A 21,078-nucleotide genomic window follows, 5' to 3' on the forward strand; every position below is an offset into this window, starting at 1 on the left:
AATGGAAGAATATTTGTTCAGAAGTAAGCCACATTAAGATCAAGGCCTGCTGAAAAAAGATATAAAAGTGAGACACATTTGTCTCAACATGGAAAGGACATTTCACAACATAGAGATTGTTGCGGTACCCTGCTCGTGGTACCAGAGAATCTAGTTTCCACAAATAATGGAATGAGCCAAAATGAATGATTTGGAGGGGGGTACTGATAAGAGTTGTAGAGCCCCTTGGAAATGTTAGTAGCAGACAGGCACTTGGAGACACAAGATGATCCTGAACAAGCTCCATTGAAATTCTTCTTGCATAACTCTTCTTCATCTCAGTAGATCTTGTGCAAAAGCAGCACTCATATAATTTTTGCCCATTGCTCAAAGCCGCCATGCTATGTACACTCATTTGGTAGTATGTTCTATTCACTAATGTGTGCTTTACTTCCAAAGTCTTACACAGAGTGAGGTTGCCCCTTAGGCAATATGGTGCTGCCGTGACCATAGGAACATTGATTCTAAATACTACACAGCTATTTGGCAGAGCTATTTTACATCCTCTTGCCTTGGTGCATTCAGCAAGTATTGATCAGATTCCAAAAGATGAAGGGTATTACTCGATTCCCATTGTAGTCAAAAGCGAAATTCCCACTGGTATGTTATAAATTTATTTGAGGGATTTCCATACCACTTTTCAACAGGGAACAAAAACAATTAGGAATCAATATTACAATGATAACAGAAATCCATCTAAACCATCCAGCTGTGAATAATCTAGCTAGAGCTTCAGGAAAATCTATATGATAAGGAGTAACTCCTCAAAGCACAGCAAAACCAAATTACCGTCGTTTATGGAATGCTGTAGGCAAGAAGCTTAAATGAACAGCCTACTAAACTACCAAGCAGCAGTCAAAAAGACTCGGTTCCTTGTAGAAGCTAAACTGGCTTCAAAATAAATACACAGTAGGGTCTCGCTGGCTGATTTTAACTTCAGGCGGGTTCATATGGGAGTTTATGTGTTTTAATGGAGCTGGATTCCATCCGAGATTCTGTAGTAATTTTAGTTTACTTAAACGCATGAGAAGGTAGAACGTACGGGCTCTGGTTTCCACGATCATGTGTGTTGATCCATTATTGATTAGTTTTTATTATTGTCGCATAGATTATATTGTAAATGGGCATTGGCCACAGAATGTAGAGGCTGAAGTAAGAACACTAATCTTGAGTGGAACCCATTCCCAATTTTCAGTTTAAAAATGTCAAAGTTTAAGAATTACTAAAATCCGGTTATCAGCAGCACAGGATTTAGTAATATGCAAAAATGTTACAGCTGTCAGTATCAAAATAGTTTTGTTTTGTTTTTTAAAAATGACTGTTGCCTCAGAATTGCCACAGACCAGCACCAGCTGGTACTCAAAGACTTCATTGCGAGATAAATACTGTTTTGATTCTTTGGTATCCAAGGCAAATACTTCATTCTAAATTGATAATAACCACTGTCAGCCACAGATACATTTCCTGATAAGTGATGTTCAAATGGACAGAGAGGTTCTTTTTGCTTATGCACCTACCTGGGAGTAGCGTCAATCCCATGCAAGCACTGAAAAGCACAGTAACTTCCGCATTCAACTGATAGCACATGACTGTCACCTCTGCACTAGAAAGCTGCAAGAGCATATTATATGCACAGCGTATGCGGTTACATCTGCATAGCTCTCCTTTATATCTCCTAACTTGGAATCTCCTAACTTTGACTTGGACGGCCAGCAGAACCCAGTGGCAGAACATTCAGCAGGCCTCTAAAAATAGGGGTTCAGTGGTGGAGCGCCTGCTCTGCAAGCAGCAGGTTCCAGGTTCAGTCCCCGGCATCCCCAGTTCAAGATTATTAAGGAGCAGTTGGGGAGAGTTGCTTTGGTGTGGGGATGATTCTCTTTCTGTTCCAATTGCTGCTGAAAATGCATTCGCAGCTGCCACAGTGCTTCCACACAGAGAAATACTCCACATTTTCTTCTCCTGCTGGCCATTTCCCCCTGCCACCAATGGGCTTTCTGCTGGAGGTTTACAAGCATTCCTCGGAGATATTGCCGGTTCAATTTCAGACCGCTGCAATAAAACGAATATTGCAATAAAGCAAGTCACACAATTTTTTTGGCTTCCCCGTGCAAATAAAAGTTATGTTTACACTATACTGTAGTCTATTCAGTGTGCAATAACATTATGTCTAAAAACATGTACAGTAATAATAATGAAAAAGTTTGAAATATTGCAAGAATTACCAAAATGTGACACAGAGACATGAAGTGAGCATGTGCTGTTGGAAAAATGGCAACGAAAGACTTGCTCAAAAATGCAATATCTGCAAAGTGCAATAAAGCAAAGTGCAATAAAACGAGGTATGTCTGTATTGTTACTGGTTGTCAGTATATTGCTGTAGTGTTTTAACAACATAAAACCAATAATTTTTTTAAAAAACTGACCGAAAGGCCATCCAGTAGAAGTGGGGAAATGATGCAGACTGTAGGCGGAGAGATGCGGCATGCCTTACCAAACCCACTTTGGGTACAATCTTCCAGGAAAGGTTGTACCAGAGTAGGCTGGAAAAATCACAGCAGAGCTAGGGAAACTCTGGAAGGTTGCCGAAAGCAGGACGATTTAGAAAGCAATGGAGCAAGAGCTTTCCAGTACAACCAACCTGGATCTCTGAGGTACCACTGCCAACCCGAGGAAACAGAAGGGGGAGCTAAGTGGACCAGTGGTCTTTTTCTTTAAAATATGGCCACACCCAAATCCGCTGTCTGTTTCAGTGTTGAAACAGCTGAGAGAAAGAGCAGAATAAATATTTTTATATTGCTTTTTTATGTTCTTCACATGTCCTGATCTATGAGTGCTGGCATTAGCTTTCTAAACGTGTACAATGCTTTGAAGGCAATGTATCATCTTGCTATATTTTTGCCTCCCTGTCAGTAACGCACATTTTCCTCCTTCGTGAATAGTTAGTTAATCCTGTTTTAAATAAACTATCCATCAGCCCCACGCCTGTAGCTGCGAATCGCGGCAGGGCAGAGGCAGGTTGTGTGACCCGGGCAACGTACTTGCCTTCAGGCCCTCAGCCCGGTGCAGTTCTGAAAGAATCAAAACCTTTGTGTGATAGCTCTGTTGAGAAAATTATTCTTATCTTCAGACAAGCTAAAGATTTAGAAATATTACATTGCATTGTTGTTTTAAAGAGAAATCTCAAGCCTATAGCACAAGAGAATTTAACATGGAGAGTGGGGAATGAGTGTAGGTTTGTCAAAACAATTATAAGTGACAGAGGTTTATCTCCTGTTCCTTTTCTTCTTTGGTAATTCCCTCATTAGTCTATTCAGAGAGCTTTCCCATTGGGGTGTTATACTAAGAACTGTTTGGAAGCAAGCGCTGAAAAGCAGTCTAAAAAAACATAAAAGCAAATAAGGGGAACCAAAAGAATAAGCGTTTCACTTGTTTCATCCATTTGCGTAACGTGTCTCTCCTTCATGTTCAACAAAGTTGTTTACAGCTGTGCTGTAAAATTCGAAACCAACAACGCTATTCATGTAGTATCTTTTATTAGGACCAACCAAATGACACATGACGGTGATGTGTCCTTTGGCTGCTCTTAATAAAAGGGTATTACATCGACAGTGTTCTTGGTCCCATGTTAAGTGGAAAGCAAAGCTTTCTAGTGTCAGATTTGAAAGGTGGAACAAACTTTGTATGTTGAAATCCCTCTTGAATGTTGCCTCTTCAATAATCAGGGAAAGGCAACAGGTAACAGTCATGTTGACGGTTATTTATGTGCACCCTCAGCAGACTTCTACTTCTCAGTCAAATTAATATTTGCCTGCAGCAGAGTCTGAAAAAGACCCTTCTCAGTCATTCTTCCACCGCCAGCTGCTGGGTTATGGGAAGAAGGCAAGACGGTGTAAAGCCCGGAGTCATCAAAGCTGCACCAGTCTAATAGGCTCTTTCACGGTCTCATTAGTCACCCTTGGAGAACCTTTAAGATTGGCAAGGGGTTAAGCTGCTACAATTCAGAATGCTTCTTAATTACATTCAGGAAAAGAAACAGGGAAGCCTTGTCAATAGAGGCCAACATGCCCTGCCCTCCTGGACTCCAGTTGAACATTTCATGCATTCCATAGTTTTTCATTGACTGCGTGGTGCAGTGGTTAAGAGTGGAGGTTTGGAACGGTGGACTCTGATCTGGAGAACTGGGTTTGATTCCCCCACTCCTCCACATGAGTGGCAGAGGCTAATCTGGTGAACTGGGTTTGTTTTCCTCACTCCTACACATGAAGCCAGCTGGGTGACCGTGGACTAGTCACACTCTCTCAGCCCCAACTACCTCACAGGGTGTCTGTTGTGGGGTAAGGAAGATGATTGCAAGCTGGTTTGATTCTTCCTTAAGTGGTAGAGAAAGCCAGCATATAAAAACCAACTCTTCTTCGTCTGCGTCGTCATCTTCTTCATGGCATCCAGTTAAATATCTATGCATATCAGGTCTAGTGGCAGTGACCAATAGGGGGCAGATTGCATTGATTGCTCTAGTTCCCTTCATTTGATAAAACAATTTTTCTGATATGTACCCCTTTAAAAAAAAATAAAACAAAACAGAAACGGCACCTTTAGACTAATCGCATTTATTTCAATGTAAGCTTGTCACAAAAGGTACTACTTTTTGTTCACTGTGTCGGTTGCAACTGAAATTGAAAAATGTACATTGCTTACCATTAAATGGCAGAGGACCTACTTGTTCTAGTACTACCTGACCTTCTGTCTCTTACAACAGAATTCAGTTGGTGCTTGGGTTGCCTGTATACTCAGGATAGTGCTAACTGGGGTGGGCTGGAAACTCAACAAAAACATATAAATATGGAGCAGTGGGTGGGGGAAGACATTAGGCAAAATCCAAATCCTTGCACGAACAGGAGCTTGCGGTTTGTTCATTTATTTGTTACCTTTCAGCACATCTCCATTGAGAAGGCTGGGTCTTCTCAGCACACACAGGCTTTTTACCCTCCAAATTTTACCTTCATTTTGGATTCTGTCCTCCTTGGGTGAACCCAGTGGCTTGGAGGGAACATTTGGCTGCTTGTAGGGAGATGTCTAGATCAGTTGGACATTGAGATAATCGATCCAAAGATGTGTAATTCGGAACTGTCTTCATTGTGGACGTCTCGTTTCATTTCAGAGTGAAGATTCTGATGAAGATGAGCCTTGTGCAATAAGTGGCAAATGGACGTTCCAGAGGGACAGCAAGAGGTGGTCCAGGCTTGAGGAGTTCAACGTGCTCCCTCCTAAGGCTCCAAACGCCACATCCCCAGTCGAGGCTCACCTGAGCAGTGCAGCCAGCCATGAAAGTGTGCTGACAGACCTCAGTGAGCACCAAGAGATAGTTTCTGTCCACAGCATCAGCAGTAGCAGCAGTCACCCAGCCGTGTCCCAGAGCGAAGCATCCACCACCAGAACCAATTCAGTGATTAGCGTTGGCTCATCAGGCAACCCCGTGGCCAATGAAGACTCCTTCAGCAGTTTGCCTTCTCCCAAAGAGCTGTCCAATTTCAGCTTCGGCGTGAAAACGACCGAGAAGAACACCAAGTCCAAAACAAGAAGCCTGTTAAAGAGGATGGAGAGCTTAAAAATTAAAAGCTCCCACCACAGTAAAAACAAAGCCCCTTCAAAACTTGGCCTCATTATCAGTGGGCCCGTCTTGCAGGAAGGCGTGGATGAAGAGAAGCTGAAGCAGCTGAATTGCGTCGAGATCTCCACCCTCAATGGCAACCACATCAACGTCCCTATGGTACGGAAAAGAAGCGTCTCCAATTCTACCCAGACGAGCAGTAGCAGCAGCCAATCGGAAACGAGCAGTGCCGTCAGCACCCCAAGCCCCGTCACGAGGACACGTAGCCTCAGCGCCTACAACAAAAGAGTGGGCATGTATCTAGAAGGCTTTGACCCATTCAACCAATCGACATTCAGTGATGTCATAGAGCAGAATTTTAAGAACAGAGAGAGCTTTGCGGAAGATACTGTGTTTTTCATTCCTGAGGACCACAAGCCTGGAACTTTCCCCAAAGCACTCTCCAATGGCAACTTTTCTCCATCGGACAGCAGCCCCTCTGTGAACTGGAGAACAGGGAGCTTTCACGGGCGCAGCCATCTCGCCCTCCGGAGGGAAAACAGTTCCGACAGCTCCAAAGATCTGAGCGTTGGGAAAAGGCGCAATTCCTCCAGCTCCGTGTGCAGTCGCCTCAGCATTTATGATAACGTGCCGGGCTCCATCTTGTATTCCAGCACAGGTGACCTGGCCGACCTTGAAAACGAAGACCTTTTCCCTGAGCTGGATGACATTCTGTATCACGTTAAAGGCATGCAGAAAATAGTGAACCAGTGGTCGGAGAAGTTTTCCGACGAAGGGGACTCTGATTCAGCCCTCGACTCGGTTTCCCCGTGCCCTTCCTCTCCCAAACAGATTCTCCTGGATGTGGACAATGATAGAACAATACCCAGTGATCTTGACAGCACGGGAAATTCTCTGAACGATACAGAAGAGTCCACAGGAATCCAGGAAAGAAGAGACTCTGGGGTGGGGGCATCGTTGACACGTTCAAACAGGTCAGTGAACACAAGCCTTAGGTATGGTGGTATTAGCAGGTAGGGGTGCCTTAAACAAAACTGGGGTAATTGTTTACAGTGAGTTTTTGAGAATGAGTTGTGAGGAACTCTTTGTTAATTTGTGTTTACTTTTGGATGTATATTCTACATCCAGTTTAGAATTGTCAAAGTATCTTTCAATTCAAGGTATCAGTTTTGTCCTTTAAAGCCCTACATGGCTTGGGAATAGGGTATCTGAAAGACCATCTTCCATATGCCCTGGAATTAACATTGCAGGGAGAGACCCTCCTGACTGTCCCACCAATCAAAGAAGCTTGTCTGGTGGGAACATGAGAGAGGACCTTTTTGGTTGCAGCCCCATGATTATGGAACAACTTCCCAAGGGAGGTTGCCTGGCCCCCTCACTTTTGATCTTTAGGAGACAGTTGGAGATAATTTTATTTAGGACTGCATTTGGCTGATTTAATTTTTATTTGTTGGCAGTCCAAATTGAGATTTTAAATGGAGTGCCACGAGGTAGAAAAGTGGCTAATAAATGTTTTAAGTAAATAAAAACATGATAAAAAAGACAGAGCCAAGCTGTAAGGTCAGCGGCATGTGCACAATTCATTTCCTAGTTCCCAAAGGCCTGGCAAAATAAGAATAGTTTAAAAAAAAAAACTTGTTCCTCAGTCTCGTTTCATTCATATATATATATATATATATATATATATATATATATATATATATATATATATATATATATATATATATATATATATATATATTGACATTCATCTTGCTTCAACAAGATGTGTTCTTTAATTTGCAGTAAATATGCTGTGGTGGAGTGTGTGTGTGAATAAAGGTGAATCCGGAATCTTGAATGCATTTAAATGCAACGGGACAAAATCTAAAAATGTTCAGTATGTCTCAAAGCAATGTGTTTCTCTGTTAGCTTAAAGCAAATTACTGTGTGCACAACTGGGCAGGTCAAGAGGTGCTCAGACAAATCTCAAAACAATCTACGACAGCCTCTCTTTTTTTCTGCTCTGTATTTACTGATAGATTGGATCACTTCATAACTTACCCAGGCTATGTCTAGGCCCATCCAAGCGATAAGGTTCCTGCAAGATCTGTATACTAAGATATAAAGATGCTGTAGAAAGGCTGCAGAAAACAAAACACAAGGAGAGCAGTATCTAAGACAGTGTATATTTGTTCCTTCACGTTTCGTGCAATAGTTATGTGCAGACTCTGAAACCGAGCTTTGTTTTCCTGAAGTATTTAATCCACTGTGTCTTATTAAAATAATAATTCATTAGCTTATGTCAGAGATGTTGAAGCTCCAATATGGCCCACAGACATTCTGCTGAACACTGCGCAATTCGCAGATATCCAGAACTGGGGCATCACTACTGGTCGGTTGGCATGCCTGACTCACAAGCATTTCATTTAAATCCTTTAAAAGCTCTTGAGGCATGCAAAAGGCCCTCACCCTGGAAAGCTGAAGCAGGCAGAGACTGGGTAGAAGACATCGAAGAGGACCCTCTCTTTTTTATGCTGTCTTTTTCACCTCACCTGGTGGTCTTTCCCTCCACAGGGAAGTGAAAACTGGGCAATGGGTTGATGAGCATCATGACGAGGAGTTTTGCCTAAGAAACTGAAGTGGAGTTAATGTACTTTGTGAAAAGAAATATAGATGTGGCATCTGTAAGATTAGAGTTGGGAACTCTGGTTCATTTGGGTTTGACGTTCCTGGTTTATATGATGGTTGCCTTTGCTTCATAGAATCTGACTGGAATAACCCAAAAATCTGCTCCAGCTGAAATGGTGCTGATCCTTCATTTTCACTGCCAAGAAGGAATGGACCAAACCACTTAACTATGACCGTTTGGTAGCCTTTGATCTGAAAGCAGGGGACGTTTTACTAGGTGCTCATAGGAGGCTAGACAGGGTTCTCAGTAGCTTGGTTTCTTTATGCTTATAATGCCAGCAGGAACAGGGCAAATTAATGTTTTTAAAGCCCTGGGAGACCCTCTTAAATGCAGTCCCCATGCAGTTAACTCAGGCATATCTAGGGTCATGCTGATCAATAATTCAGTCTGTTTTGCTGCTATGCATTGTACAAGTAGGACAGAAACTCCTAAACTCCACAAGGTATGAGCTCTTGAAACAGAGCAGGTAATAATTCCCATAGGCAATCCCACAGCGCTATATGGTTTCCAGATCATTGAGTGTGGGTTTTTGATCTTTCCCTGCCAAATACAATGTCACAAATGGTCTTTCACACCCCGCTCCTTCTCTTGAAGGCATCGAATGAGGTGGCACAGTTTCCAGACGTCTCACCGGCCCAGTTTAAGTTCGGCATCTTTACAGATCGACTGCCAGTCCGTGGTGCAGATGAACCTGCTGCAAAAATACTCCCTCTTGAAGCTAACTGCCCTTTTGGAGAAATACACGCCTTCCAATAAACATGGCTTCAGCTGGTGAGATCTTTGACCAGTCAAAATCCTACAGATATTACACCTTTGCTTTCTTCCAGGTTGCCATCAGGCTTTGGAATTTTTCTTTAAAAGTCACACGCTGCCTCTGAGATAAGCTGAGCTTTGACATCTCTCGAGGGCTTTTGGGTATTCCCAGCTGAGGGGCAGTCATACAGAATTCTCCCCTGTAAGCCTAACTTAGTGAAGGATGATAGACCAAGAACTTCCTCTTAGGTTTTGTAGCTTAATACCGTCTGTCAGATAAATGGCCTTGGAAAGGCTTTATTGACTAATCTCTATTGCTCATGTATGGGATTTTAAAGCAGCCATAAGGGTGATATGGGGTTCCCCCCTCCCCAATTCGATTACTACCATCTGGTCCAGCCTCCTCCTTCCTTTCCCTGGGACTCAGAGTATTTTAACTCCAGCATCAAGTTCCTCCCGTTCAAAGGCGGTTATTATGAGAGCCAGGCTAAATACAGAAGTTGTTTGTTCAGAGAGACAGAAATAAGTATTGACCAGTTTATTCTTGCATACTTCAGATTCTCAGCGGACATCGTAATGTGTGTGTGTGTTTTCCCCTTTCTGCATTCCACTTCTGAGTGTTTTAACAAGACGAGTATTATGCACATGTTTAGATCAGTAATACCTTATCTTAAAACGGTGTTGAAATACAAATGGGCTGGGAGGGTTTTTGGTACAGCAGGTATAGTCTCCCATAAAACTAGTTTTATTTTTTTAAATAGTGATACTGTTTATTTAGAATTGACATGGCTCTTGCCGTTCCCAAGTCCTGCTGTTTCATGCTGATAACTTGGTGTGATGTTCTCAAGCTTAAGATAGCCAATTATTTAATTTGCTAAAATAGTAGTGTTCTTGAATTTTGTTGGTGGGTAATTTTTTTCCCTACTGGCCAAAAACCTTTTTAAAGTGGGTGAGTGGAGTCCTGGAGAAGGAAGGTGTATGTGTGGGGGGGAAGGGGGTGATGCCTTGAAAAGGTCATTTGTCAAACTAAAACTTCTTGCTGGCAAACACCAGCGTATTACATCAGTTTCCTGCTGTGACACAGGCTGCTGGGTGTTGGGGCTGGTTTGGAGCGCTTTCGAAAGCCAGTGGTTCACACACAAAAAGCTCATTGTTCACACGTCCATCATTCCCAAGAGTCCCAAAGAAGCACGATTATAAAGGGTCATTGACTGCTACATTGCGTTTGACTCTTAACAGATTTTGACATGGCCACCCTTGTACTGCCCTGTACCGTTTGGCCTGTTGGGTTCTAGTATACAAGCCCTGCGTACAGCTGTGAGGTTGGCAGTGTAAAACAGTTAATAAGCTGAAAGGAGTAATCAATTAACTGATAATCCAATTCATTGTGTAGTCACAGATAAGAAATGTTTTAAAACTTGTTTTTATTATTATTTGCTAATAGAAAGAGAACAAAAAACATAAAGTACAGAATAGAAAACACCAAAAAAATACAAACTTGTAACATAAAAGTGTCAAATATTGATAATCTGAATTTACTACAAATCTACTTTTAACCTGAAATATTATAGCTACTTTCATGCCATTAAAAAGCATAACAGATAAGAAAAATTTTGATGGGATCGTCTTTGTTCGATGGGGCCAATTCCAAGAATTCATTACTTCATTGATATAAAGGGGCCTATATAACATGTCCCTGTTATGATAGTCTTTAGTAGTAGAAAAGAGCAAGAGTCCAGTAGCACCTTAAAGACTAACAAAAATATTTTCTGGCAGGGTATATGAGCTTTCGTGAGCCACAACTCACTTCTTCAAATACACTTCTTCAGTGGTAGTCTTTAGTCAGGCAATTGCTGGGGAAGCAATTTTCCTACCCTCAGATGAGTCAGCTTCATTTATTTACAAGATATTTATTATATTTTGTCTAAATACTGTCTGTGTTGGTATTGACTGGATTGGATGTGCTAATTTGCTTGGTTAGTTAAAGACAAGAGTGAACGGAAATCAAAGATATCAAACATCAGTCTTTATTGGGAGTTCAATCAATGGAAGCGATAAACTGATACAAGTTAAGGGCACGTTTGTGTGATCTGTTAGAAAGCACATGATTAGTCATCTAAAAGGGGTTGAACTGGACCAAGAGTACTAGTAAAAAAATGTAATCGGTGTTTGGCTCTGCCTTCTAATGTTCCATTTGGTTTTAGAGTCCTCTCCATCTGCCCCATGTTTCCATAGCATAATAGAATGCTGTGATTCAGAGACATGCTCAGCTTTTCCATACTATTCTCAGTCAACTGAAGTGCTGGCATGCTTCTGACTCTGCAGCCCACAGTTGGAAATAGAAGTGGGTGGTACGTTGTGTGTGTGTGTGAGAGAGAGAGAGAGAGAAGAATCCTGAAATTACCATCTTATTTCTCCCCTCTTTTATAGGGCTGTGCCAAAGTTTATGAAGAGAATAAAGGTCCCTGATTATAAAGATCGAAATGTGTTTGGAGTTCCCCTCACTGTTAATGTCCAGCGTACAGGTCAGCCACTTCCACACAGTATTCAGCAAGCCATGCGGTACCTTCGGAACCAGTGCCTGGATCAGGTTAGTTTCTTGCTCTACAGTTGCATGGGAGCCACCCGCAGTCCTGGAATCTGTGTTTTTGGTGCTGTTATTTGCAACTCTTCTGAAGTTCTTATTTAGTAATTCCATCTTGTTAGATGTTGTTTTTGAGAATTTTTGTGAATAGTCAAATATTGGGAGTCAAATTTTAATTCCAAAACTCAAAGGAATATCAGCAAGCATGTTCTGCTCTCACCATATCAGTATCTCAGCTTGTTCAAATATGTAGAAAGAGCAACGTGATTTAATTTTTCAGAAGCTGTATTGCTGCTAGTGAGAGTGCAGATCTTTGAATGTTCTCTCACATAAATATAAATGATATTCATGTGGAAAGCTAAAACATCAGGAAGATTGGTCAAGAGCCATCCTCCCTTATCTGCTAGCTTTGCATTGTGGGAAGTTGTTTTATAGACGCAAACCTTCAAACATCTGATTTGGCCGGTGGATCAGTGTCTTTATGAAAATGATGCAGTATGTAAATGGTTGCTCTCCATGCTGTTCCTTCAGAAAACCAAAGGCTGAATTTGAATTCTAGCGTCATTTGTTTTGTTTTTATTAAAATATTTGTACCTGGTCTTTCCTGTTGGCTCAAGGTGAGTTGCAAGTAATAATGAAAACATTAAATATTTAAACCAAATAAAATTAGAAAACCCAAATACCTCTCCCCCCAAACAAGATGCTTACTGACTGTTCATGCCCCCTCAAAAGCAGGCCTTGCAGTGTTTCCTGATCTCCAACAAGGAGGCTCAGCTCACCTCTTTAGGGAGCCCATTCCACAGATTGGGGGCCACAATGGAGAAAGCCTGGTCTCTAGACAATGCCAGATGAGCACTGGAGAAAATAGCCAGCAGGTAGCAAACTGAATGCCATAGTTGGCACACAGGAACATGTGTGAGGAGATGCTCCTTCAGATGTATGGGGCTTTAAAGGTCATAAACAGCACCTTGAATTAAACTCAGAACCAAAATGGCAGCCAATGTAGCTGTTTCAGAATGGGCAACATGTTCCCATAAGCTAGCCCCTGACAGTAATCGGGCTGCTGCATTCTGGGCTAGCTGCAGTGTCTTGGTTGTCTTCAAGGGCAGCACAATGTAAAGCATGCTTCAGTAATCCAACCACAAGGTTACAAAAGCATTCACCAGTGTGGCCAGATTGGCTAAGAATGGAGAGAGTTGGCGAGAGTTGTCTTGGAAACCTGCATGTCACACTCTCCACCAAATGTCTATTAAAGCCCCAAATAACCCTCCTTCTAATGAGCGAGTCATTTTCATGTAGGTTGGGCTTTTCCGAAAATCCGGAGTCAAGTCAAGAATCCAGGCTTTGCGGCAGATGAATGAGAACTCAATGGGCAAAGTCAACTATGAAGGCCAATCTGCTTACGACGTGGCAGACATGCTGAAGCAGTTTTTCCGTGACCTGCCAGAACCACTCATGACCAACAAACTTTCAGAGACTTTCTTACAGATCTACCAATGTAAGCCGTGGACTGGTCATAGTTTCATTTGTCTTTCATTCCAGTGTATACACTCCTCTTTACGGTATGCAATCTGCCAACCTCGAGCCTACAAAAAAGCTTTCCAGGCGGGAAGCAATTTTGTACCAGATTGTTCTCATGAGCAACAGAACACATTTAATGGTGACTGTATTGTCACTTCTACTTCTTAACAGCTTCTCTATAGACTTAAAATGAAGATATTGAGTTTTGGATTCAAAGAAACATATCGAAGTGACTGGTAAATAAACATCTAATGTCCATACGTTTTATTTAAAATATTTTTATCACTTCGTAGCACAAATCTGTCAACATTTTGGTTTTCTAGACTAAGATGCTGACGGATGGTATATGGTTTCTAGTGAAACTCTACAAAATGGTCCCTGTCTACTCAGGTGATATCATTTATTATCTTCCCAGTAGTACATCATCTGGTAACAGCAGATTAATGGCAACAGCAGTCTTCCAGTCTTATGCAATTGATGGGGATGAGTCACCTGGCAGCCATGTTGAATTGCAAATGGACTCAGGCATCCTTTGGATGGTCTCAAGTTGTGCATTGGAGCTAAGCAGTTTACTGTGTAAAATCAGTTTACCATGTCAGCGAGCTTTTTAACTCACAGGTCAAAATCTCACCCCAATTTATGTCTCTCTTCTTGTGAATCAGTTGGGATTAAGACAAGCAGGGGCATACCACTATGCAGATACAGGCCAACTCAAGACACCACTTTTTCTTTCCCTTCCCAGAAGTTTGAGTTCTTCCTAAGCATTTTCTTTGGGGCCATCAAGTCACAGCTGACCTTATAGGGTTTTCAAGGCAGCAGACCTTTGGAGGTGGTTTTTTCTGCCTCTGCATGACGACCCTGGTATTATTTGGAGCTCTCCTATCCAACTACTAGCCAGGGTCAGGACTGAGAGTGTGTGACTGGCCCAAGGTCATCGAGCAAGCCTCCATGGCGAGAGTGGGATTTGAACTGGGGTTTCCCAGCTCCTAGTCCAACACTTTAACCACTATGTCACACACTCTGTAAATTTAGCAGTATATAATTTGCCTTTCAGGGTGACACTTTTCTTCCAAAGGAAATAATTGTTTAATTGGTTGTTTTGTAGTTTACTTCTACACTTTGCCTATTAGCTCTGACTCGTGGTAGAGTGGAAAGGCAGTTCAAATCTTTTTTAAAAAAATAAAACAGTTTTCGGGGGGGAACAAGCAACTTTGAGAAATGGTGATCATTTTAAAATGATCAGTTTTGTACAGGTCTTGTTGCCATGATTTGGGGTCTTCGGAGGCACCTGGTGGTTCATCTGCCTCTTGAGCTCCACAGCTGAGCACAGCAAACTTCCCCGCATGTAGCTGTTGCTGTGTACAGAGATGTGTGGTTTGGGACCCTCATTAACATTTATGAAGGGAAACAGAACAAGTGGCCTTCTGACCCTTCCTAAAACTGCACACGGGAGAAAACCTTAGAACTAATCAGCAACTGCTCCAAACGTGAGGTGGGAAATGGAAAGCTATGGTAGAAGCCACTTCCACAAATCCAGTACAAAGAGGATCCTCTGCCAGAGGACATTCAACCACCTCAATTGGTGAGGGAGGGAGGATTTTCTGCCTCAAGATCCTCTCCTCCTCTGGAACTTCGTGCCTATTTACAAGGGTGGTTTTTTTCTTTTTTTGCTTCCCCTCCCCCAGTCACAAAAGGTCTGCCTCACGGTGGAGCACACTGGGTTACTCTCCAAAAGTCCCTTTGAAATATTCCTGTGGTGTATCCAAACAAATCAATTTCTTTTTTTTACTGTTTTGTTCCCACCTTTTTCGGGTGATACCAAAATTTTACCAATAAAACTGTTGCATTTTGTAACTAAATAATGCACTTTCAATCCACTTTCAAAACACTTTGAAGGTGGATTTTACTGTGTGACCTGGCAAAATCCACTTGCAAGCGATCATTAAGGTGCAGTAAAAGTGGATTGAAAGTGCATTATTTGGGCTGTGTGAATAGCACCGGTGTGATAGTTCGAGCCTGTATATCAGTGATTTTCTCCCCTTGTCCCTTCTGCACTACATCACAGTTCGCTGAAACAGCCCTCTCTGCTTAGCGAATCACAGTCTGGACATTTCCTGGGGCCAAAGTCAGGAATGGTGTATAAGCTGTTTATTTTAATTGCCTCACCTCTCGAGGAACGTGTTTCACTTGCGTGTATGGATTTTTCTTGGAGTCTACATTGGCTGAGCCTCATGTTTGCATTTTCGTCGCCACCCTTGTCCATAAATTAGATTGGGGCTCCTTTAGTTTTAACTGCCCTTTTAGTCAGTCGGCAGAAATGTGTGGCTCTCAAAATTAAATTCTAAAATTAACTCTGGAATATGCACAGCTTTGTTTTAACTGTTGAGTCTCTCAGTAGGCCGGAAATACCTGAGGGCAGTTAAACTGTTGACCAAAAAAAAAAAAAAAAAGATCCCTCCGTGTGCCATGAATGGTATGCAGCGCACTGAAGGAAATCACTTCAGAGTTTGCTTTGGGATGTGTTCATGCTATATGTGTGGAAAATCCAATGAGCTGACGAGAGGATTGCTAATCTTGTGCAGATGTGCCAAAAGACCAGCGGCTCCAGGCAATCAAGGCAGCCATTATGCTTCTCCCAGATGAGAACAGGGAGGTTCTACAAATTCTCCTTTATTTCTTGAGTGATGTCACGGCTGCCGTGAAGGAAAACCAGATGACGCCGACGAACCTTGCGGTGTGCTTAGCACCTTCTCTTTTCCACTTGAACACCCTCAAGAGAGAAAATTCGTCTCCAAGGCAAGTCTCCAGGTAGTTTAGGCCTGTGTTCCAACCTGATGCTTTTGCTGGTAGTTGCTAAAACTGTTGAATACTGAAGGTGTATGACATTGGAATGCTGGTTTATGCTTGCATCTGCATCATTTAGCCTCTTGGCACTTGCTTATACATTTTTCTGAGACTCACCAAATGTTGAGTCAGCTGTCTGTGAACAGCATTGTGTTGGATTTAACCCTGAGTAATAGAAAACTGAGAACCAACATGGTTAGGGTTGCCAACTGCCAGGTAGTAGCAGGAGATCTCCTGCTAATTCAACTGATCTCCAGCCGATAGAGATCAGATCACCTGGAGAAAAATGGCCGCTTTGGCAATTGAACTCTATGGCATTGAAGTCCCTCCCCTCCCCAAGCCCCGCCCTCTTCAGGCTCCACCCCCAAAATCTCCCGCTGGTTGCGAAGAGGGACCTGGCAACCCTAAACATGGTGAAATGGTTAAGAGTGGCGGATGCTAATCTGGAGAACCGGGCTCGATTCCCCACTCCTCCACGTGAAGCCTGCTGGGTGACCTTGGGCCAGTCACAGTTCTCTCAGAACTCGCTCAGCCCATCTGGAGGCAGGCAAGGCAAACCACCTCCAAACATCTCTTGCTTTGAAAACGCTATGGGGTTGCCATAAGTTAGCTGTGATTTGCCAGTACTTTCCTCCACCACCAGTGGAAAAGTGCTAATGATTATTATTGCAGTGGCTCATCCATAAATGCAAGTCATTACTTGATTCTGCAGGCAATAGCCACTGAATGTGTATGTGTGAAGCAGACCATAATTCACCTGGACATTTCATTATAGATTGAAGAGAGTTAAAAACGAATAGCATGTTTAGAGGAATACAAGACATCATTTAAGTGCGGCTCCTAGCTTATTCTGCATATTCTCTGTGACTGCAATACGTTCGTGGCAGTTGTCTTTTTCATTAATTCACCTTTGTTTGTTGTTAGGGTGATGCAAAGGAAACAGAGTCTTGGAAAACCTGATCAGAAGGATTTAAATGAGAATTTGGCTGCAACGCAAGGCCTGGGTCACATGATTGCAGAGTGTAAGAAACTCTTTCAGGTGAGACATTATGGACTTCTGTAGGGCCGAAGTCCCCAGCTTTGTTGAATCTGTGGGCACTGTTGGAATTTTGAAAACAGATGGTGGGCACAATGCAAATATGGCGGCCATGGGAGGAGGCATGGCTGACTACAAAATGGCTGCCATAGGGGCCAGGCCAAATCATAAAATGTTGAGAGCTTCCAAACCAAGTATCCTCCTATGATGAAGGCAACAATGTGAAGTGTGGGGAAAGTCTCAAATTATGAACCTACAGCTGTTTCCTCCTTCTTGTCCCCCCATACACTTCCTTAGATCCCCGAAGAAATGAGCAAATGTCGGAATTCTTACACAGAACAAGATCTTAGGCCACTGAGCTTGGAGGAACTAGGACGAAATAGCAACTCTGAGCCTGCGGACTATCATTCTTACATCCAGGACTGTATGGATGATTTGCTCAAAGAGATTAAGGACAAATTTAAAGGCTGGGTCAACTGTCCCACCTCAGAGCAAGCAGAGCTTGCCTACAAGAAGGTATGTTAACATAACTTGTTTTTTTGTTAGTTTTAATGGCTTTTCAGATGTGATTTTTGGTGGCCCTTATGAGGGCAGAAAGGCAGGCTATACGTTTTGTAAAATAAAACTTCTGAGTAGCTATTTGATCTTTGTACCTGTGCTTAAAATTTTAATGCATTCCACAGAGTCATAGCACATTTTTTTAAAAGGAGGGAAATTATGAGCTTTAGCTAAAATTATATTTGCAGGGCTAGATAAATTTGTTGGTGATGTGTTCCAATTTCAGCATGGTTAGAACCAGCGTAACATTAGAGGGATCAAAATGGTACACGGAAGTCAAGTGAAAGGTGCTATGAAATTTAAGGCCATTCCCCAAGAAAATTCAGGGCCAGGTCACACCAAAGTCCATGAGTGGATCCACATTGTCAGAATCCTCTTCTTGAATGCAGAAGGTTATCTGTTCTGACAAGTCCTGTAAGCACGCTGAGGCAGTTCTCTCAATATCACCATCCACCTACCCTCTAAGTGTGCATAGGTTCTTCAGGGAGTAACAGTGAGGCACAAGGAAAGGAAGAGGCAGCAAAGAAGACAGGGGTCAAAATCAATAGCTGTTGTAATCACCCAGGGACTTCTCAGCACCATGAGGCTCATTTCACTGGTTCTTGTATGCACAAATCCAGAAATTATAAGGAACCCTCAAAATGCTTTTTGAGAGTAAAAATCTGCTCTTTTACACTGATAGTAAAAGACAGAAGTCAATGGGTCACTCGAGAATAAGTGCATTGATCATAGGATCCCCTGAATGCTATTCACAAGCCGTAATATACAAGTTATGTATTAAATTATGCTTTGTCTTAGATCTTCTGCTGTGAAGAAATGTGTTCATAATATGCATCTACCAAGGCATGACACATTTGTTTTATGCCTGTTAAACAGAAAATCAGAGATCGCTTATGCTATTAGGGACATAACAAATTTCTTTAAAGTGCTGATCACTTTGAGGAGCTAATCGTATTTCTTATCCTTAATCATCTCATTTACACAGAGAATCCCAATGTTTGTTGATTCTGCATCCTACCTTGCAATCTCAACTCATTCTTGGGGACACTGTAACTGGCTTGTGAATTATGAACCCCAGTAATCCTGCCTATCTCTTGGGTTGGGCAGAGATGAAACACTGCCTAGGTCTTTGCTTTCAACCTTGAATGTACTCTTTGGACCTTAAAGAAAAACAGGAATAATGTTAAAAGAGTGTCTGTTAGCAAGATAGTTAAATATGTAAATATAACTCAGATTTCCATGGTTGTGATGTGTTCCAGGTATGTGAGGGTCCCCCTCTCCGTTTGTGGAAGTCTACAATTGAAATCCCTGCATTTCCTGAAGAGGTCTTAAACCGTATATTTAAAGAACAGCACCTTTGGGATGAGGATCTTTTAGACGCCAAAGTGATTGAGACCTTGGACAGCCAGACGGACGTATACCAATATGTACAAAACAGCATGGCACCACATCCAGCCAGGGACTATGTCGTCCTCAGGTAAATCCCTCGATTTCACCACCGATAGGTTTGTGAAGGAGGGAGCCCACAACATTGTTATTACAAGCAAGCATATTGGTAGAAAATCCGATTCATCGTCTTCAGTTCTTTTTCTCAAACTTTGTATTTGTATTAAAGAGGACTTGTTTTAAATAGGACTGTATTTGTTTTAAATAGGACTTGGAGAACAAATTTATCTAAGGGAGCCTGTACACTTCTGTGCTCCTCTGTGGAACATGATCGGGCTGCAGTCCTTGGCGTGAGAGTAAATGTGCTTCTGTCCAGGTATCTCATTGAACCGTGCAGTTCAGGAAAATCCAAGCTTACCTACATGTGTAGAATTGATTTAAGGTAAACTTTTTTTGTTTTGCTCTCTCTCTCTCTGTGTATTGTATACTCACACTTTTGGAATTGCAGGGTAGCCATATGCTGGCATTTCTGTCACATTCTATCCTGATTCCTATATTGCAAAATGAGAAATCATGAAGTCTACTTTAATTCAGGGCTGCACAAGGTTTGCCTCCCATATGTGCAGAATTCTCAGCAGGTATTCCTGCTCGAAGTTTGCTTTTGCCCTGATCCAGCTATTTATCACTGGTTGATGTACACACTGGTTGATGTACACACATCCGGAAACACTGATAGTTCTATACCAGATTGGTATGTGAGCAGTTTTACATGTGGTTAAGAAGAAGAAGAGTTGGTTTTTATATGCCGACTTTCTCTGCCACTGAAGGAAAAATCAAACCGGCTTACAATCACCTTCCCTTCCCCTCCCCACAACAGACACCCTGTGAGGTAGGTGGGGCTAGTCACAGCTGTTAGACCTCCCTCCGCCCCACCTACCTCACAGGGGGTCTGTTGTGGGGAGGGGAAAGGAAGGTGATTGTAAGCTGGTTTGATTCTTCCTTAAGTGGTAGAGAAAGTTGGCATATAAAAACCAACCCTTCTTCTTCTGTCCATCTCCTGGTGCATGTCATCCTCCCCTCCCCATTCCCCAGCTGAACACTTATTTTGGAACTCTCTGTTTCATTTGTATTTTTTCCTCCAACCAGATGAGTTGCTTCACACATGCGTTTTCTTTTGTTACAACAGGGGGCATAAACCTGACTGGTATGCAAAGGCTTTTGGGCATTTATGTGCAGCTGAAGTTGTGAAGATCAGAGATTCTTTCTGTAAGCAGAACGTGGAGAGCAAGGACGTAAAATCCAGGTGACTGCTGAAGCCAACCAACTCTGCATTCACCCCATTGCCACCGGTGTGCATAGATATGCCCAGGAGCTGGTGATTGTCTGCTGCAGAACGGGTCACAGTGCGGCCTGTGAAGTTCTCGCATGAACCAAGAGTATCTGGAACTGGTCTGATGTTCTCACTCAAAAGGCTGTGGCAATACCATGCTTTTTAAAGCTGCTGCTTCCTGTCAGTTGTTAGGTCTATCGTGTAGGCCTTGACTGGAATATACTGGACATTACCAAAAAAAAAAATTTTTTTTTTAAAATATATTATTCTATGTGTGAATTGCTTCTGAGAAGCAAAATGCTAAGACATATATTCTGGAATACAGTGGAAAAAATGATTTTAACTTTGCATATCTGGCTGTGTGCTGTTCGTTGTGGGATTGTTGCATCCACTGGATTTGTTGGTACTCGTCAGTGCTCTCTCAAGTAAGCGGAGAAAGGTTTGCACAGAGGCAAAGGCGTTGAATGGCTTTCTGAATTTTGGACAGAGTCTTGGATACAGGAATCGTAGAAGCACAGCGTCTGGTACACTTGGAGGCAATTAGGAAGAATTGCAGTGTGTGGTGAGGAAAGAGTTTGGCCTGAAATTTGCACCTGCCCAATAGACCATCGCAAGCTAGTCTTGTGTGTCATGCCTGTGTGTGTGTGTGTATAAAGTGTCGTCAAGTCGCAGCCGACTTATGGCGACCCCTTTTGGAGTTTTCATGGCAAGAGACTAACAGAGGTGGTTTGCCAGTGCCATCCTCTGC

The 21,078-nt window shown here is 42.4% G+C and overlaps 1 protein-coding gene across 3 annotated transcripts in view; it reads left to right on the plus strand.

The window, feature by feature from the left end:
* The window catches only part of DLC1 (DLC1 Rho GTPase activating protein), a 295,408-nt gene extending 274,675 nt beyond the window's left edge, over nucleotides 1-20,733 (plus strand). For all 3 annotated transcript variants that reach the window (XM_056855264.1, XM_056855262.1, XM_056855263.1), the window contains 10 exons: nucleotides 5,198-6,621; nucleotides 8,913-9,089; nucleotides 11,502-11,661; nucleotides 12,955-13,153; nucleotides 15,759-15,984; nucleotides 16,945-17,059; nucleotides 17,354-17,572; nucleotides 18,874-19,091; nucleotides 19,269-19,442; nucleotides 20,187-20,733. In XM_056855264.1, the coding sequence (XP_056711242.1) occupies nucleotides 5,198-6,621; nucleotides 8,913-9,089; nucleotides 11,502-11,661; nucleotides 12,955-13,153; nucleotides 15,759-15,984; nucleotides 16,945-17,059; nucleotides 17,354-17,572; nucleotides 18,874-19,091; nucleotides 19,269-19,442; nucleotides 20,187-20,307 (3,033 nt within the window). In that variant the 3' untranslated portion in view covers nucleotides 20,308-20,733. The remainder of the gene's footprint in view (nucleotides 1-5,197; nucleotides 6,622-8,912; nucleotides 9,090-11,501; nucleotides 11,662-12,954; nucleotides 13,154-15,758; nucleotides 15,985-16,944; nucleotides 17,060-17,353; nucleotides 17,573-18,873; nucleotides 19,092-19,268; nucleotides 19,443-20,186) is intronic.
* The last annotated feature ends 345 nt before the right edge of the window (nucleotides 20,734-21,078 follow it).

The sequence above is a fragment of the Euleptes europaea genome, chromosome 9, assembly GCF_029931775.1.
Source record: "Euleptes europaea isolate rEulEur1 chromosome 9, rEulEur1.hap1, whole genome shotgun sequence".
Classification (NCBI taxonomy): Eukaryota; Metazoa; Chordata; class Lepidosauria; order Squamata; family Sphaerodactylidae; genus Euleptes; species Euleptes europaea.